Consider the following 21322-nt stretch of genomic DNA (forward strand, 5'->3'; position numbering starts at 1 on the left):
TAGGCTACGTAATTATGCGACGGCGGATGTTAATGACGTGGGTCTGCCGTGGTGAAACTACAATGTTCCGAAGATGGACTACTAAAAGCGCATCTTAGATACTTCGCCCCGTGCGTTCTTACCGTGTTGTTTCATGCAGGCTATATAAACGTGGAAAATAATGGAAAATATCACTTCATCACCAAGGTTGGAATTGAAATAAAAAAGGAATATAGGCTACCAGTCACAAAAGTGAAACGAAATGGTTGTCACATTGAGAATGGTTGCTCACGCTCACCCTCCTGTCCACTCATATTTATCGACATGAATCCCAATTAGTATGATTGTATGAAAATAATTGTTAAATTCATGCAAGATAGGCATAACATGTTAGGCCTACAAATCTACTACATATCATCATTCTTAAGTTTCAAACATGTTGAATTAAAAACATCATCTGGCTAAAAATGTCTCATATCCCTTTTTCTTGAAAGACAGACTTCTGTGTTAGGGTTAATATGCTGATGACGATCTGATTATAAGCCTATGCAAATAATAGCTTAAGAACCACCACATAACTCAGTAAACACCTTGAAATGTTGACTTGATTGTGCTTTGAAGTTATGGCTGATACAGGCTGTGGATGTGTAATGTGACAAAATAGTTGATTCCCCAAAGATATTACTATCAGATAATCAAGGGCCCAACACTACTGCACTCAATGACTGGCCAATAACCCATCTACCCAGCTGAGTAGTATATATCCTGATGAGCCTATCTTCAATTAGTGGCCTATAAAAGGGCAGCTGGGGAGTATCAGAGTTATACAGCAAAATGGGAGATATGGAGCTTGCTGCTGCTGTGTGGCTCACCTTACAGCGAAACCGAAGAGACATTCACAGGAGGAGGGTACGACTGTGGAGGCTCATGGCATTGTGTTCACAAATGGTAAGAGGATGCTGATATGGGTTTTGAACAGATCACAGAGCATGCTTAAATTGAACATACCATCAAAGCATAACTGAAATTTTCCTGTATATCTAATGTGTTCCTATGTAGAATATAGCCGTTATGTTTTGCCTCACACAAGGCTAATGCATCATTAGGTTTAAAAATGAAAACAAGACAGGAAAAAACAGCACACTAGTTATGTATTTAAACTTTATTCTATTTACACCTTATTTTGTCTTTTACAGGAGAGGAGCAAAATATATGCCACCCCCAACACCCATGTCCCTCTTGTACAGATCTATTTAGATCAATTGAAAGACATGCGCTTTGACTACCGCCTGTCTAGGCCATCTATTGAGGCACTGATGGCCCTTCTCAGGAGGGAGAAGACCCATGGCTGGGAGAAATATATGGAGGTCCTCCTGGTGGTCTACTGGATCTTCTTCAAAGTCCTGGAAGTGGATCACACCTTTGCTCCTAATGTCGCCGCAGTGTGTGCACTGCTCCATAACATCTGCATCACCGCTGGGGACATCCTGGAGCTGGCTGAGGAAGAGGATCCAGTGCCACTACCACCACCTGTGCAAGGGGATGAACATGGGGGTCAGCATTACAGGGACAGACTGGCAGCACAAGTGTCAGCCCCAAACCAGTGTCCCTCACCTCTGCAAGATCATGACTATTTCATTTTGTAAAGTGAATAAATTGATTTTCTGTTACATTTTGGTTTCAGTCAATAATTCAAGAACTTTTCCTCTACATTTTTGTTTGCACATTAATAAATCAAGAACTTTCCTTTTCTTTCACACAGTATTTGTCATATTTATCACAGTGGATCTTTCTGAGAGATGCAAAGACCATGGGCTGCCTAAGAAACACTATCATTAACTCTCTGTAAACCTCTCTGTACCAGTGGTAAAGGGGCTTCCAACTGGTCAAACTATTCTACATAATGAATGTCGAATGTCTGAATGTAAAGTATTTAGTAAATGGGACAACATGGTGGTTATGTCCTGCATTTGTAGCCTACATGTGTTCCATTACTGCTAGACTCCTTTTTTCATCTTGCCTTTATTAAGGCAAGGGTTTCAGCATCTGTGACTGAAGTAAAATTAATTAGTGATATTCCTAAAGGCTGGCAATACAACAACGCTCAGAATGAAGAAATAACTAATGCAAACTGAGCATAGGTTACGCTACGTTAACTTCACTTTGATCATTTTACAACAGTAGCGTAACGTTCATAGTTCGCCTATGGGTTTAACATGTTGAAAGTTCAAAACATAAGCACATTAGCAGGTTATGGCATAAGATGGAAAATGCTTAATAAGCAACGGTAACTTACATGATCTATGTCCCTTTTCGGTCATGTTGTTGATCGTTTGTTTTTGTGAACGGCTGGATGGTGCGTCGCTTTAAATGTTGCTGCCGCAAGGAATTGTGGGACGGCATTATGTCCTTTCCTTTCGTAAAGGATGATCCAGTGTATCCTATGCTAAAGGAGATAAGTAAGGAAGCACTTTTCCTTAGCATTTAGAGAATTCGAACAGCTCTTATCATGGCTGCCACTTAGGTACTTCCGGGTCATTTCACTCAGTTAGGAACCTTCCTAAGCAAAAAAGACTATTCGACCGCAGCCCTGGTGTTTGTATGGTCACTGATGGGAATGACAAATAGAAATCCAAAAGTGAGTGAGCGCTCTGTCCAGAACTCACCAACATTAGATCTTTTGCCTCTGACTGACCTCACCACACAGGATTTCTGGGTATTGAAGTCCTCAAAATTCACACTGTTACCTTTTGCTTTTCGGCCAATGCGCGAAGTTGTCTAGTGCAACTTTAGAAACTGGATATAGTTCACTCTGATGGATATGATGACTCAGAGTGCTTCAGAAGTATGACTCAATTTGATTTGGTGGAGTTTGATTCATATTCCAGTCCACACAGCGGATGAAATGGATTTGTTTGATTCACTAAACAGCTTATTTAGCGGTTTACTAATGCTGCTTACCAATACTTGTAAATAGGTGGGAAAAAAGTGAGACTTGTTTTTTATATACTGGCAGAATCTGCTTCGTCAGTCCTCTCTCCCACCTTTTTTTTTACCTATACAATTATTGGTCAACGTACTATTTTCTTCAATCCATCGCCCGGCACACACCGGATTTCGGTGTGTGACGGCCTTCAAGCCCTACCTGTTTGTCTCTTCTCTCTCTGGTATTTCCCTATTGGTTCTAGGTGCTTACCTGCTGACTTCCTCCTCATCAGTAGGATTGGCTGCACCTGGAGGGAAGGATATAAAAGTCTATTCCCCAGTTTGGTTTACTCTCTCTCCTGGCCTGCAAACTGGGACCACCCCCTTGATTTGTTGTTTTTGTGTGTGGTCCATGCGGTTAGTAGCATTTGTCTCGGGAGCATCCCCAAAACATTGGCTGGGGCAATTAGTCTTCCCCAATGTGGAAGGTTTACAGGTGCATAAATACCCGCTGCAAGTACGCACATGAAGACTAGGGCTGAGTTAGATAGTTAATGGTAGGCAGTTTAGGGGGAAGCTCCTGCAGAAATTGATTCTCCTTCATAGTTGTGCATTGTGTGGGGAGCACTGCCAAATTTGTGTTCTCTGTGCTGTTTTTTGTGTCAGGGTTGCCTTTTTCTATATTAGCCATGGAGTCATAACATGGTAACCCTATGGTTTCTGAGTTTATTGCACAACCTTCACGCAGTACTTTAGGTCAACTTACTAAGGCAGATCTGGTCATTTTGGCAGAGCATTTGGGCTGGTCAAGGTCTGGGGAAGTACCTAGAAAGGCTGAGTTGAGGCAATATCTGCTAAACTTTTCGGAGTTGTGGCACCGCAAACTGACTATTCAAGCATGTAAGCTCATGTTGGTAACCTGTCCTTTTGAGCAGTTCATGGAATTGGAGAAGGAGAAAGCTAAGATTGAGCTGGAGAGATTTCAGTTTCAATTGGAGCAAGAGAAGATAAGGGCAGATAAGGAGATAGCTCAAGAAAGGGAAAGACTTATAGAAAGGCAAAGACTTAGTGGAGCAGTTGGAGCTGAAGGAAGGTAAAGCGAGTGAGTCTGTTTTGGGTAACTGTATGGCTAGTCAACCTGTTTGGGGTGGTAGTGGCTTTAATATTTCTGGTAACTTGCGCTTATTGTCCAAGTTTAATGAAAAAGACCCTGACACATTCTTTTCATTGTTAGAACGTGTGGCAGAGTCTAGAGGGTGGCCAGATGTGAACAAAACTTGGATGGTATTTTCACAGGGAAGGCTCAGGAGGTTTATTCTGCTCTCAGTCCTGTTGAGTGTATGGATTATGCAAAGGTTAAGAAGGCTGTATCGAAAGTGTATGAACTGGTTCCAGAAGCTTACAGGCAGAGGTTTAGTAACATGTGACATTGCAGCCCATCGTGCGTGGTGGTGTTCAGCTTCTGAGGTAAACATTTATGAAGACTTGAGTAATTGGATTGTTTTGGAGCAATTTAAAAACTCTGTTCCTAGCCGCATTGCCACTTACATAAATGAGAACAAGGTGAAGACAGCGGCTGCAGCTGCGGTCTTAGCTGACGAATATGTGTTAACACATAGGGTTGGTTCAGAAGTCTGCTCCCACTGCTGATGGTGTATATGTGAAACCTTGTGCACTTGTAGCTCCTGCGTTGTCCAGATTGAGCCCTGCAGGTCCGGACTACTTTCCCAATAGCATCTTACTGGGATATCTTATTTTATAGAGTATCTTAAGCATCATTTAAATATGAACAGAGCAGTATAATTCATAGCAGTTTGTTACATGGTTCTGGTCTTCTCATGGTTTCCTATAAGGGGAAAAATCAGATTGCACATGGTTTCTCTCAGCCATGACAAGATCAGTTCTGCGCCTAAAAAGGGTTAAAAATACGATTATTCTGTTCTCTGTGAATGCAGCCAATCTCTATAGGCTCATAATCAAACCCAGATGACTGACACTATGATGGTTTTGAGGAACCAGATCCAGATTGTTTTGTTTAGCCTGAGCGCAATAAATCTAATGTAAAGGACGAGTTCCCCAGGCATTTACTTGCTTCAACCGACTTCAGCCAGCACTTATTAGAGACAAGCTATTAGCGGAAACTCAGAGTTAATTACAGGTTTAACAGTTAACTCTTCAAGTTCAAGAGAACTACATATGCTGGGAAGGAGAGAATGTACATGAGGGACATTGAAGGCAGATGTGTAAAGCACCTGACTACATGAAGAGGTTAGCCTAGGAACAGAAAGAAAGTCGGTTAGCCTGCAGACTCACCTTTGTGCCTGAGAAACATTCTAACAGGTAACCAATGTAGAGATGCTAAATCAGGGTGTGGACAAGAGTTGAACAAGTGCCTAGCAATGACCAGAGACTAACTCAAGCCTCTGTCACCATGTCATGTGTTCTTCATATCTTGCTGTTCTGATCCAGTATTTATTTGTGTCTGTTTCTTTCTGCTTTCACAGTGTTCATGTTCTCTGGCCTTCTAAGATGAGGTTATGGAAGATGTCAGTCTTCATCACCATGGTGATATTTGGCACAGTCCTCTGCTGCTTCCTGTCTAGAAGCCCCGTTACCACAACCACGAAACACAGGCTCCTTCCCTCCTGGAAATTAATGTCCTCGTCATCATCAGCAGCAGTTTCATCATCATTATCATCTCCTTCCTCCTCCCCAGTGATGTTGTCAGGGAGGCGTAGGGGGCGCTCTACAGCAGGCCTCAGCTTCATCCTGTCAGAATGTAAGTGTCACTGTTGTGCCTTGCATCTTAACAGTTCTAATATTCAGGGTCTGGAAGTATTTTAAGCCTCCAGTGATGCAGCTTTTACTTGCAGGAACTACATTTGTGTTCCATGTGTTCTGCTCACCAGTTGGAATTATTGTCATTTGATTATATTTTTTGCCTTGTAACATTTGGTTATTAACATACTATTTCAGGAGTTATTCGGAGCTGTTGGAGCCTCAGTAATTTCAATAGCAGGACTCTTTCACTCTGGCATGGACTAAACACTCATTATTACTAGGAATCCAAGCACGGCAGGTGCTGGAACCCTATTGTTTTTGTTGGAAATCATCTTTCTTTCTTTTTTTCTTTCTTTCTTTCTTCTTTTTGTCAGCTAAAAGTATCTGCAGCTCAGAAACCATAAGTCCCACAGCAACCATATTTGGCAGGTGGGCTCCTATGACCCCCACTACTCAGGCAAGGCAGCCCACATATATTGGGCACATGGTTGCGCTATAGCGGACATATTTGCATTTTGTTCTCACACTGCAAGTCAGCAACTACCAAATTATAGCAAATTTCATGCAAATCGGCCAAAAGGGGCCACTGTAGTGACATTTTCAAATTTTTAAAATGCTCTATCTCACAGAATTTAACCTGTCATAGCTTCCAAATCTGCCTTAAGATCACCTAAAGCCAGCATTGCACCATTTTGAATATTGTGAAAAACAGTGGTAACACTTTAAAATAATGAATGTTTATTGTGGAGTTAATCATCAATTGATAATAATGAATTGATGATTAACTACACATGAACTCATCATTAATTAATCTGTAATTCATTGTTTATTAAGTGCTTATAAACATTCATTATGTTAAAGTGTTACCAAAACGGTATCTTTTCACCGGCTTTTTCACCACCATCACCACCAAACTTGGTATACAGCCAAAAGGCTGGATCTTGTAACCATATTTCAGCAAAATCGGATTATATGGGAGCCAGCAACCAATAAACTTTAGGGGCGTGGCCTAAAACGAAATCGCCCGTAACTTACTGAGTTTTTCCAATCAATACAAAACTTGTTACACATGTTCAACAGAGATCATCAAGCATTTCTGCAACAGCACTCAAGTCATCTCATAGGTGGGGCCAAAAATGCCATGAATTTTCATCTCCCTAACTGGTAAATGGATGCATGCTCTAGGTGCGAGCATTAGTCAAAATGGCAAGTTTGGCTGTGGTTGTTGCATGTAGGTGTGCCCTAAAAAATATAGCTGAAATTGATCTAAAATGCCATGAGTGCTTGAACCACGAAATCGCCGCTTGCGGCTATATTTGTATATTATTATTGTATAATATCAAACATTGTTTTAATGCAATATAATATCACTGTCAAAAGTAAACAAGCCTGCCCAGCAGTTCACTAAGTATCGGTTGCTATCGACACATTGGGCTCACTTTTCTCTAAAATATCGGTGTCCGTATCAGCCCTAAAAAATCTGTATTGGTTGACCACTACTGCATAGAGTCAATAGACATCTATGTTTTAGGCTACATCTTCTGGGGTATATGAGAAAAATAAAGTATTATGTTGTACATATGTATTTCTCTGGTTCCTATTTTTTTTATTTTTGATATTTACTCATTTAAATATATAATAAGGTATTTATTGCTGTGTCTAAAACGGGGCTATACATAGCCCAAAAGATCCTGGGCTATATAAGAGCTAAAGCATACACAACACTGAAATCACATCTAGTTTTCAGTGGGTAAAATTAGTGGGTAGTCTAGTTTTATTATAGTCTGATTTAGTTTAGTCTAGTTTATTATAGTCTGATTTAGTTTAGTCTAGCGTAGTCTAGTCTAGATTTATTTAGGTTTAACCTAATCTAGTTTAGTTTTTTTAGGTTTAGTCTAATCTACTCTACATTAGTTTAATCTAGTGTAAATCAGTAATTTTGAGCACACTAGAGAGGAGTGTCAATACAAATCGGGTGCCACAGTGCAATTTTACTATCAAAAATGATGTACTAATACCACATCTTAGCGCAGGCGCTGATAGTCTGTGCTGTTTTCGTGGCTTTAGTTGGCAAAGGCGCACCCACACAGGCCTTTTCAAAATCAGGTAAACCCCTTTGTTATCCTTGCCTGTTTCACTTAAATTCTTCAACCAGTAGACATGTTTACATGTATGTCAAAAATTGGATTTGAATGTCTGTTGAATAAGAGCTGATTCTTACCAATATCTGTCATCCCCAACTGCTTGGAGAATGTATGAGGGCTTTCACTTTAGGTTGATTAAATCCCGATAACCATCTGAAGGCATCAGGACAGATATGTGCATTCCATCTGCAGTTTCTACTTTGAGGGATGTGGTGCACATTTTCAAAGCGCAATTATACACATCTCTTCCAATGTGGGTTCCTTGATTAAATCTTGCACAGCTAGCACTAGGCTCTTACAAAATAGGCACACCTAACTGGTTAAGTATGCCATTATTGGCTACTCCACACAGAATTTCTTAACAAATACACACAGATACACACTCATACACAGAGATGGGCAGTATTTCTGTTACTTGTATTTGAAATACATATTTCAATTACTTTTGAGTATTTTGTAATTGGTATTTGAGTAATTTTGTATTTTCAAAATACTTTCTCCATGATTCATAAAACATAAAAAAAGTTCATAAATACATCTTAAAATGAAGAACAATACACTTAGACACACTCACACACAGTGATTTTGTAAGCCCACACTACTCACAGTATTTCCGTAATCAAGTCCCCCCCCCCCCTTCCCCACCCCCTCAAGCAGGAATAATATTCCATCCGCACAGGAGGCGGTTAACACCAGAAATATTTGAAAAGTTAGTTGTTCTTAAAGGCAAAGGGTATCCTTTTTACCCACAGGTTTTATACTGTGCATGTTTGACTGTTAAGTGACAGAAGATTAATTAAAAAATGAAGCAGGCAGTTTGTAAAAAAGCTCTGTTGAAGCATTTAATCCAAGTATTCGAACACAGCTTCTTGTTATTTCTAGTGATTTCTTCATTTCAAGTCCAAGAAGAAAGGTTGAACAGTAAAGTGAAATCTGTCTGGCATTTTGGGGATATACTGTGTGAAAATGGTGTGAGTGTTCTCGTGTGCACGCGTGGATATGTGTGCAAGTGTGTTTATGCCTGGGTAAAATATGTACATACACAGTACAGGCATATGCATATACAGTAGCATTCTACTTCCTGTTCTTCCTTCCTGTATGGTTCAAACTCTCACCAGAGCCTTGTGTACATTATAAAAATCTGAATGTTCTGCCATTTTGTACAAATTCTGAATGCACAATATTACAAATGTATTTTCCTGTATTTTGAAAATACAAAATACATGTATTTTATCTTGATACATTTTCTGGCTCCAGTATTTTGTATTTTATTTTGATACATTTATTTAAGGGGTATTTTGTATTTTGTAACAAGATACATTTTGATGTATCTTTGCCCATCTCTGCTCATACATACAAATACACATAGACACATTTATACATACACAGTCTTTTCAGTAACTTCAGCTCAGTCACTGTTTCACACCACATACATATCAATACTGCTCTATAGGCTGACCTCACCTTCTGGCAAGTGTGTGTGTGTGTGTGTGTGTGTATGTATATATGTATATACAGATTGAGCCTAGAGTGACCATGGCTGATGACATAACAGGCTGTTAAGAGTGGTTGAGTGGGAGTTTGCATGTGTGTGTGGGGGTAGGCTATAAAAAGGGGAATGTGTGCTCAGACTTAGTTGAATAGTTAATTCCCCCTGTGGGTCGAATCCCAACAGAACTTTCCCTCCTGTATCCCCTACTCTGTCTCCCTTTCTATTTCCCACCTGTCTGAATAAATAAGAAATACAGAAGGTGAGTGGACTGCCCACCTTTTTGTAAAAGGAGAATAGCTAATTTTAAATCTAAACAGATAACAAAATTACTAAAACCAATAAAGATAAGTAAGAAAAGGTAATAAAACTTTAATAATCCAGGGGGGAATTGAGTCATTCAAGCAGTAAATAATAGGATAGAGCAAAGAAAAACAGAATATAATTTAGAGGAAATGGAGGAAATGAAACATAATGCAACCAACAATTCTGATGTGTTGAGAACATATTAAATGGAAATGTGTGAACAAAAAGTCTGAAATGAGCCAAATTACCCCCACAAAAATTCACATTTGGGACTCGCCAAATTTGAAACGGGTTTTTTCTGGTGCCTATTTTTTCCATCTCTACTGTGGCTAATTTAGAATATGTAATAGCAACACTAAATGGAAATCATTTAGTAAATTAATTCATGACATATGGAAACCTATTTTGGATTTGAACATGTAGGATTCCAACTCATTCCAGGTTATGAAAAGCTTGAAATCACTTGGTGAAGGTGTGGATGAGTAGATGTATATCAGTTAGGGGATGCGTGGATGAATGTTCTCATTATATGGGAGTGTTTTGAATATAGGCATATGCTTATTTTTGGGTGTGTTTGTGTGTTGCGCGAGTGTATGATTGCTTGAATGATATGTTGGCTGCCTGTGTGCAGGGGTGCAGGGCTATCTCTGTTGGATGCTAGTTGTTTATTTAGGCATGTGTGTTCAGGGAAGTGATACTGGGCATGCCTATTTAGGGCATATTGGAGTGTGTGTGTGTGTGTGTGCGCGCGCATGTGCATGTGAGTATGCTGTACGTGTGGGTAGGCAGTGTATCTGGGACTCTTTTGTGCCCCCCATCACCCTCTATTTTTAGTTTTTTTTTTTTTTTTTTTTTTTTAAGTGTGCCCTCTTTTTAAAAAAAAATACAAATTAATTTTATACCAAACTACCAAAGCAAAGAGACAGTGATGACAGACAGAATTAAACAATTTTATGATAAATGTTAACTGTCTACTGGGTACCCTCCCCAACCCACACACACACACACCACCACCACCAAAAAATAAAAATGGTGTCTTTAATCATCATAAAGTATTCAAATGAGAACAAGCTACACTGGAATCAAAGTTGGGACCCAAAACCAGGAGGTGCAAAACCAAAGCCAAAGCCTCCAACCTACAGAGATTTGCAGCACCCTCAGCCTCCTTCCCCCCCAAGTGAACCAAGGACCCCATTTACACCTGGTATTAAAATGCACTCTGGGGACATTAAGTCTAAGTCCTTGTCGCAGCAGCACGTGCCCTTTGCTACATGTCATACCCTCTCTCTACCCTGTCTTTCCTGTCTCTCTCTAGTGTCACTATCTAATAAAGAAAAATCCCCCAAAAAACACTTAAAAATACATTGTATCTGGATATCTTATCTGGGTAAGAAAAAATTCATGCTAAAGCAAGGTGTAAATCCACGCAGCACGTATTGCGATGGAAAGGTTAAGGGATCTGCCAGAATCATGTGCAAATGCAATCCATGCAGTATGTTAGCATCAGTGAGAGAGTATCCACCCATGGAGTCGAAACGTCACCACCACCACGGGTAAAAACATAACCACCATGACCTACTCAACTGCTTTGCTGAAAATGAGATTGGATCACAATGCAGACAGAATGTATGCAATCAAACACATAAGTATACCAGGTGTTAAGGCAAGGGTGTGACATATATTTATTTATCTTACAACGTTTCGATAGGTCTTCATCAGGTCACGATCACCACCTATGCTCAATTTATAATTTCACGAAGTGACATCATAAACATTCGGTTTATCATGGTCAACATTGCAATTACAGCAGTAGGAGTGACTGAGGAGGAAGAGATTTTGTCTGCTGTTCTGACACGTTTTTGGTGCCTATTGCACACAGGCGTGGACAGGTGTTACATATGTAAACCTTAATTAACATGTTGGTTTTGATTGGCTGTCACCCTGTCACAGCTGAGGATAGCACAGCGGTAAACTGGCTCCGTCACGGTATTCACAACTGTGGTAAATTTATGAATCAGGTAAAATTACAGAGTCGCAGATTTTGCGTGCCACTTTTCTGTTACCGCGGAGTATTATGAATAAAGATGAAAGGGAGAACAGAAGCATCACTATCATGAGGCTTCTACCTGCAGCTTTATTTTGACTGCCAATGCTGATTTTAGTCCACAGTAAAATATGCACACAATGTTTATAACTACAACAAAATATTTACATAGAGTGAAAACTGCAAACATTTCTAAAAATGACATGAAATGCAGGCTATAGTTTACAGGGCATAATTCAGGCCTTTAAATGCTGATTTGATGAACTTCAAGAATTGGGGTAAGTGGGGAAAAAGTAAAATAATGTACAAAATTTGTGACTTGTGGCTGTTGATGCAAATAATTAAACAGCAGGGATTGTTGAACTAAGGAAGAAAAAAAGTGTGTGTGTATGGGGGGGGGGGGGGGGGGGCAGGTGTTTAAAGGAAACTTTGAATGACGTGCTTCAAAGAAATTGTTTTGTTTCTCATGGTAGCTAGATAGAAAAGTGAAGTCAGCTTGGAGATCACAAAATCTGACTACGATTTCTGACTGCTTGCTAGTTTACAGGCAGCAAATTTGCATGCAAAATCATTTCCATGGTTGTACAGTATTCTCAACCACCAAAAAAGAGCTAGATTGGCAGCCAGTCCGCCCACTTAGAAGACAGGAAAAGAAGACTATTTTCCTCACATTGATTGAACATGCCATGCTTCATCTTCTCCTATCACTCTGGCTAATGACTTAAACATCTTCTTTGCAAGATTTGAAGCTGACAACACTGCCTCCTGTGGTGGAGATACTGAAATATTTCAGTGTCTCCACCATATTTCCCAATCGGCCGTCCAAGGATCTTTTAAAGGCTGCAATGCCCATAAAAGCCCAGGTCCAGATGGAATTCCAGGCCATGTCCTAAAGCATTGCTCCTACCAACTTGCTGGCATTTTCACTTCCATCTTCCAGCAGTCCCTTGACATGCACTGTGTCCCCACCATGTGTAAAAAGTCAATAATTATTCCCATGCTTAAAATTACAAAACCATCTTCTCTTAATGATTATTACCCAATTGCCTTGACTTCTCTCATTATGAAATGCTTTTAGAAAATAATCAAATGTCACATCTTAAATCACAAGCAACATCTGCTAGACCCCTCTCAGTTTGCTTACCAGGCTTGCTGAGGCATAGACAACGCCATTCTAACCCTTCCCAACCTGCTCTATAAACACCTGGATGGACCCAAATACCATGCAAAGATTCTATTTGTCGACTTCTTATCAACCTTCAATACAATTAACTCATCCATTTTAGCAGAGAGGCTCACACATCACTTTGGTCTCAGCGACTCCCTCACTCTCTGGATCCTGGATTTCCTCACACAAAGAACTCAACAGGTGAGAGAGGGTGGGCGACTCTCTGACTCAATAGTAACCAACACTGGCTCTCCACAAGGCTGTGTCCTCTCTCCCTTACTATTCTTTTTTTATACCAACAACTGCATCAGCCAACATCCCAATAGACATTTCATCAAGTTCGCTGACGATACAGCCTTAGTTAGCCTTCTAACTAATGAGGAAGACCAACATGGCCCCGTGCTGGACAAGTTTGCCAAAAGGTGTAAAGACTCACACCTGATCCTCAACACAAACAAAACAAAAGAAATGCACTTCGATTTCAGGAGTAAAAGCCCATCATCACAACCCACAGTCATCAATGGTGAATTAATCCAAGTTGTTGAGGAATACAAATATTTAGGTTTCTTCATGGACAGCAAATTGAAATGGGACCAGCACACAGCGTACATCCACAAGAAAAGCCAACAGCGCCTGTACTTTTAAAGAAAGTTGGCTTCATTTGATATGGACCGGTCCATTTTAACACTTTTTTACAAATCTTTCATTGAGAGTATTTTAACGTTCTGTATGATCTGCTGGTTTGGAAATACTACTGTAGCCCAGAAGAAAAAGGTTGCAGCACACATGCACTTACTCAACCAACTGGACAATACTGTAAGACCAGCTGACTGGTGCTGGGCCCTGCACTTTACAATGAAATAGATTATCCATGGTAATTCCTGCCTACTGAATATCTTGTGTGGTACTGAATTATCTTGTGTGGTATTGTTGTTGGTGATGTATTTATTGTGTATTGTGTTGCTGTGTTCCCCTGGTGAAGTGTCTGTACGTTGTATGCACTTTACCGCAAAGATAATTTCCCCTGAGGATAATAAAGTTCATCTAATCTAATCTATCACCACCTACCCATGAATGCCTAATTCTCCTAGTAATCTTAATGTGGATTTAGCTAAAAACCCACGACATCCAGCCTGCAAGGCGTGTAGTCCAGACTTCTAACCCCACTGATCCGCCTCTGCCACCAACTCAGTATACCTAAGCATTTTCCTTTCATATACCTCATCTACTGCTTCTACACTGTAAACTCAATAAAATACACTATCCACTGTGTCTCTGACCACAACCCCAAGTCTGGCCTTAAAGGAATCGTCCACCTAAAATGGGTGTCATTATCTACTCACCCTCATGTCAGTTGAAACACTGGTGGAGTTTGCATGTCAATATAACACACAGCGAGTTAGCTGGTGCAGCTCCGTAGCAGCCTAGCTTATTTGGAATAATTTTATGGTAAATGCTTGCCCTTTTTGGAACTCTGAACAGCTTGTGCAGCATAGTCAAAGTGTTCTGAAGCGAAACGACAGCGATTTGGGTCCAAACCTTTTTTTTAATTTACCTCATTATCCTAGATTTTCCGTAATTGTTCTGCACCTTGCCAACAGTCACAATAGTAGCAAGGAGATGCTGCTTCAAATGCTGTCAGAAATATTAGCCAATAAATTGGCTAAAAGTTGGCTAATTATTAAAATGTCACTTACAAAACTGATGCAAATATTCTCTTCATTCTGCCAGTGCAGTGCAAAGTAGTTCTGTACCACTTTTGTCCATTTTGTTATTTCTGACCAAAAACTAGTTGAATAAGTGACTAGGTTTATTTACGACTTTAAAACTTGGAAGTAGGAGCTTACGACGGGCACTTTAAGGCAGCAAGACTTAGAAAAATGTGAAATGAACATGACTTGTTAACACCAAATTACATGTTTGTGGCACCTAAAGTGTTATGACCCTGGAAAATTATGTTTTCCCAGCACGAAACGGTTACGTGAAGGAGACACAAATAAACAGGAAGTAGTGTCATATTGAAGTAGCACGGTGGAAAGTAAGGGTGTTGTGGTCAGGGTTATGGATGGGCGTATGAGTTTGCCTTAGATGCCGGCGACTGGGGTTCAAATCCCAGCGCTTGTGGAGGACATTTCTACCGTCCATCATTTTTAGCGAACGTTTTTCTTATTTAACCATGACCAAACCTTTTCCCTAACTGAGTTGTTTTAGTTGCCTAACCATAACCTTAAGCCAAACCTTAACCAAAGTCGTTTTTCTTGCCTAAACTTAAGCATTAGCCAACCTTAGGAATGTAATTCAAGTTGTGGCGGAGGAATGCATTTCAATTTGTTGTGGGGGAGCGTAATTCAATTTGTTGTGGAGAAACGTTATTTTCACATAATACGTGTCCACAGCACGTAAATCGGAGTTTCAGAGGTTGTGTTCATTTCACGTATTTGTGTGAGATCATGTTGCTTCCACCAGAGGGGGAAATCTAGGAGATAATTGACTTCTGGGCCCAAAGCACATGTTACAACCCGGCTCAAGGAAGTAACAAAGGAGGGGAGACATACGCCAAAGTAAACGTATAACAATAATTTATTAACTAAAACTAAGGAGTAAACAAACAAACTAAATCAAACCAAAAGATTTGAAGGTGTGCATTAAGTGAGGAGGGTCCTCAAATCTACTGCCATTTGTCAATCTCTGCCCACCCTTATGGAGTGTGAACTGCAAGAGAGACCAGCAACAGAACACAGCAACACAAGACAGCCTGTCCGTGTTTCGATTTCCTTGTAAAAGATAAGTCTGAGGGTACTTTGGTGTCTGCCATTCTTACAACACATGGAAAACAGTACAGGGGGGTAAATGGTGAATTATTTGCAGCGTTTGTGTGTGAGTGTATGCAAGTATGCACAAGGAGCAAATTTACCAAGAGCTGGTGACAGCTTCTCCGTCATACCTACAATATGCCTGCCCAGAAAATGTTTAGTCTATTTTCCTTTCTTTGATCTCTATTCACTCTCATTCGCTCTCAATTGCTTCTGAAAATGCACACCTGCATTTTTGCACATATTTATGTGCTACTTCCATGAGCCCTACTAAACAATTTCGGATCTGTGTCTATGCATATGACCTGTACATGTTCTATACATGTACATGCTCTATATGATAGAGGAATTGCTAGTAATGCACATTTTCACATTCAGACTAATTTCTGTATATATGGTGATAGCCAGAATTGCAGAAAAAAAAATGACAGTGATAATGTGAATAGCTACAATGCATATTTGCATGTCTGGACACGTTTCTGTATATTTGTTCTCTCATCTGTACACCTAATAATGTAAATACAGTAGCTACCGATGCACACTTGAACAACCGCATCAACCTGTATATCTATCAATAGATATGCTCTATCTTTATGTACAGTATCTATTTGTTTGGTGTGATTACTTTTTACATTATCTTCGGTACCTTCCATTGTCTTATTCTCATCTATATCTTATTCTTTGCTGCTGTGACAATCTAATTTCATCACATCATTGAAGTTCCATCTAATCTAATCTAGTTTGAGAGGTTTTGTCCACCAACTCCATGTTTTGATGAGCTAATCAATCAGCACATTTTCTTTCTTTCTAGTGATTTCTCCTCGTTATTTTTCTTTTCACATTTGCCCCACTTCTGTCTCCATTTTAATTTTATTGGATTTCATGACATCTTTCACAAACTGCAGAATGTGACTGGTAAACCTGAGTTTTTAAGTACTACATTTCATCAAACTGTGTTTTATCCAACTTGTATTTTCCTCTCCTCCAGTTATGCAGATGTTCCAGTCCTTCACCGAGGAGGAGATAAAAAACTTGATTGACAAGCTCATAACAAAGAAGCTACGTCGAGAGGGCAGTCTTACTGGCCGTCGGCCTAAGCGTGCTGGTGGGCGTGGCCAAACCAAGGTAAGTAGATGGAACTATTGTCAGTTGAAACTATGTAGTGGAGAGATGTCCTCTAAATGGCACCAGAATTGTCAGATGAAAGGAAGACATTATCCTGACAGAAAATCTGGCATCATTGTTCATAACATGTGAGATGAATATACGCTTGTGGGTTCACTGACAGGTAGTGTCAGTATTTGGCAACAGTTCACTTTTGAATTGAAGTGGTTCTAAAATTAGAAAGAAAAAAAAATAGAAAAAAATGTCAGTGTAGTCCTGTGTAGCATAATTTTGGCTCAGTTATAGAATAGTTTGATAATGGACCAGAATCAGAAAGAACTAGGGTACGTCTAGGAAGTGGAGAGGATCTGACAACCACATCCAATAACAACATGAGAGACAAGGTAGTAGTGTAAATTGGCATATATTAGAAATATATAAGAAAAAAAAAATACATATATGGCTTTGTTGAATATCAAAAATGAAATGTCCTTTGTATTAACCAAACCATACATTTTCCCCAAATAATACAAAAATGACCTGTTCACTTCCACAGTGATTCAGATTGTAAATTGTCAAAACTTCAAATAACCCAATAATGTGGTGTTAGGCATAGTTTTGGTGTCTAGAGTTTGGTTTAGACACATATAGGTGCTATCTTTGGATAGTTTCTCTTCTTCTACATACAGTATCTGGAATAAAAAAGTATCCACTTAACTGAACTTTTTAGCATGAATATTTTGAGCAAGCTTAAGTAAAGAGATTACACACACAACCATCATAATGACCGGTATTTTCTTAGCATAAACTATTCATTTTAAACCATTAGCTGCTAGCGGTGGATCATCTATTGACTGAACAAGCACTTACTTTAATCAGGGCCTGATTAAAAGTGCTTGTTCAGTCTGCTGAGGCATTTTTCCAATGCCAATTGCTTCTCCACTTTTTGTTTAATTTTGTTGTTCCATCTGCAACAAAAGCAATTATTTTTGTTGTCAAATATCAAACTTGTACTGGTTGTCAAGGTGGAAACAACCTCATAGTACCAGTGGAACTAGGAGATGGCTTCTCTACAACAGCAGTCAAAATTTCAATTTCAAACAAACTTGACTTCAAGCCATGACATTTTCCTTAATACTTTTGTCACCAATATCAATTTCATAGTGGTCTGCTATTATACGACTCAGGCCAGGGAGGCCCCTCTGCAGTCTCCATGGACGCTCTCCAGGGTGCTGAAGTGCCTGTTCGCCGCAGGTCGGCCAGGCTGAAAAACCCCACGTGAGGAATGTGTGCACTATTTATATTCCACATGAAGAATGTGTTTTCTTAGTGCCTCTTAGATGAGGCGTTGTGTATTTAAACTGCCCGCCTCTAGTTACAGATCGCCGAGTCTTTGAAACGCTTCTTCTGAGACAGACGCCACTCTGCCAGTGCTACCTGCCTAGTTACAGTTTTTGCTTAGCGCGGTTTCTTAGGTGCCTTGCTGATCAGCCTCTGTTTATTCTATATAAAGGCTGGTTGAACTACATCTCTGCTGTGTCTCTCAGCTCTGCACTTGGGTCCCAACCTACCTTGTTACAGTTTTTTTTTAACAGTCAATCTTTTGTGCACAAATCCAAAAACTCAGATCACCAAGAAATTAATCAGTGGCAGCCATCTTCGACTGTTTGTCTCACTAGTCTACAGTCGAAATGCACAAAACCAATGTAATGTACAGTCTTGACAACTCCAGCGCGCACCTGAGGCATATTCAGTGGCCTCAAAAACAAGCGTCCCCTCTATCTGACAGCCTAACCCCAACCTTACTACATAAATTCCACCCTGGTCTTCATGCAGCTACTAGTGGTGTGAATTTATGCACTAGAGGCACAGAAAAGCAACCAGAAAACTGGCTCACCCAAAGCCACGGAGAGGGGGAGAGTCTGTTGGGAAAGGGCAGGATCTTATAGCCATAGACACACAATTCAGGGGACCCACAAATAATTTTATGTCCTCTGTAAAATAGCCATATGCATTGGGCATTGATGTGGGAAAACTTGCTGGAGGACCCAGAGGAACAAATACGGTGCGGTTTATATCAGCAAAATGAAATTAGCACACTGAACTGATGAAGAACCAAACTACAATAAAATAATTAATGTTTTTCCACCCTTCCCCCCATTATGTGGGGGAATTGCATTAGACTACATACAGTAGCTTTTACCCTGTTGAAATGTATGGTTACACCACTTACAATATATTTAGTATATAGTATATGATATAGTATATTTTTCCATAAACAAATCAAGTTATACCGTGAGGAACATTAAGTTCAGTTCTGCTAAAAGTCTATGTGATTGTGTTCACATTACAAAGCCTCATTAATAAAAGCTAGCATAAAATTACATATAGTATTAATAACTCATTATGTATTCAGTGTGTTTCTATTATGATATATATGAGATAAAATGAGACAAAATATGCCTATCAATCATAAGAACTTCTCTCCTTGTTATTCCCATAAGCCTTGGTCACAATGATGCCACATAATTTAGAAGTCTATTAAACTGCAAATTTAGAAATATTTATTATGAGAAACAATTACAATTATCATGTAAAAACCTTGATGACAGAACAGATACAGAACAGAACACATTTTTTGCTTGGTCTGACCCCTCCTGTTTTCTACTCCTATCAGTCTGATCACTCCTGTTTTCTGCTCCTATCTGTCTGACCTCTCCTGTTGTCTGCTCCTAGGTCCATAGACAGTGTGCACTTCGGGAGGAGCAGTTAACAGTCAGTGATCTGGGCCTCGGTTACCTTAGTGATGAGACCATAAGTTTCCACTATTGTAGTGGCTCCTGTCGTCAACAGCGACGCAACTACGACCTTATCATGAAGAAATGGAGAAAGGAGGGCGTGTCCCGGAGAGACCGTGCCCCCTGCTGCCGGCCTATAGAATATGAGGGGGACATTGTGGTGTTGGATATTAATAATAAATATCAGACGTTGCATGGGTACTCTGCACAGAAATGTGGCTGCGTATGACACAGCTATTATCATTCAGGCACTCACTGTTTAGAGTTCCCATGTCGATTCAACTGAATGCTTACAAGAAAGGACACAAGATGTCTATTGCAGAATGGCTGCAAATGGGAGCTTTGACATAATGAATTACTGCATGCTAAATGCTATGAAACAGGATATTACTGGACCTGATCTCTGCCATATTGACTGAAGTCAGCCATTTGCTATTACACAGAATATTAGCAAGTTTTGGCATATGGCTAGCATGGCAAAACTCACAATCAGAAGCTACAAGTGTGAAATGTCTCAGCACTTGAGATGTAAGCCAATAGCTACGGCATAAGACTCTCTTCACTCAACACTGTGGATTCATGACAGCCCACCTCAGTAGTCTGAACCCTGGGACATGGGGAATTTGTATATCACACTGACCTTCTTCCTACCCATCCACTGTAAGACATATATGGGACGTGGCTGTGTGTAAGTAATACAATACAATATTATTCAGGAATGTCTACTCAAAGCTGGTCATGTGTTGGACAAACATCTCACCACCGGTTCGAGGGAATATATTACTTTTTTAATAAGATATTTTTAAAAAAAAATACAGTCTACAGCATTGGCTGTAGGAGTGGGACTGTGTATTATAGTGGCCCATGGCCCACTGCAAGTAACAGAGGAGGTCTGTAGTCCAAGCTGTCTGAGATTGACTGGCCTGTTTGCCTGGAATCTGAAACAAAAAATGTAATGAAAACTATGACAAAACAAAAAATAAAGCTATGATATCATATGCCCCAAGTCAACTTTTTACCAGCAATGACTTTTTCCTGAAACCCATTTATTACAATAAATGTTCATTGTTATGTACTTTGTCATGAAATGTTTTCTACATGTGAGAGGATTTTGGCTGTCCATTACGGTTATAATAATGAAAAAATATGAAGGTACAAGATTACAGGACAGTTTTATTTTTACATTATTTCTGCAGGTTTCATCTCCATCTCAATCATTAGTGAGAGAAGTGGGTATGGGAAAGAAATGGATAACATTTCTGTTGTTCTCTCAAGAAGAACAAACTGTTATAATTAATCAATATGAGCAATACTAAAACATTAGGTTAGGTGTTGGGTATATATGCAGTCTATTGCATCAATCACTTTTGGGAATCCAGTGAAAGAATTTCAGCACACTTAATAAGCAACAGTAGGCCTAAATTTCAATTTTTAACTGATGATATGATAACTATGGTCAACTAATGTAAGCTACCTGCTATTTATTAGATGCCCTCATTTATAGCCAGAGTGGGCAAAAGTTTGTAGTGGAAACACTACAAACATTTATTATATCTCTGATCTAATAAATATCATATATCTAATAGGCCTAATAAATCAGCATGGAAAGGAAGGGGTTCTGCCAGTCTCTAAACACAATTGCCCTGCGAAAAGCCCTTCTTACTATCTGTTCATTCAATAGTTTCCCCGTGTTCAGGTCTTTTTCCCACGCCGTAGCCGAGGGCATCACAAGGCAAATTCAGGTCAGTCAGTCAGTCAGTCAGTCAGTCAG

At 39.7% G+C, this 21322-nt stretch overlaps 1 protein-coding gene across 1 annotated transcript; it reads left to right on the plus strand.

Moving 5' to 3' along the window:
- Positions 1–5567: 5567 nt before the first annotated feature.
- On the plus strand, positions 5568–19780 carry nrtn (neurturin). Its single transcript, XM_071903497.2, has 3 exons — positions 5568–5683; positions 16638–16774; positions 19490–19780. The coding sequence occupies exons 1-3, from the start codon at positions 5623–5625 to the stop codon at positions 19778–19780; spliced, it is 489 nt and encodes a 162-aa protein (XP_071759598.1). The 5' UTR covers positions 5568–5622.
- Positions 19781–21322: the final 1542 nt, after the last annotated feature.

Source organism: Centroberyx gerrardi, chromosome 9, assembly GCF_048128805.1.
Source record: "Centroberyx gerrardi isolate f3 chromosome 9, fCenGer3.hap1.cur.20231027, whole genome shotgun sequence".
Lineage (NCBI taxonomy): Eukaryota > Metazoa > Chordata > Actinopteri > Beryciformes > Berycidae > Centroberyx > Centroberyx gerrardi.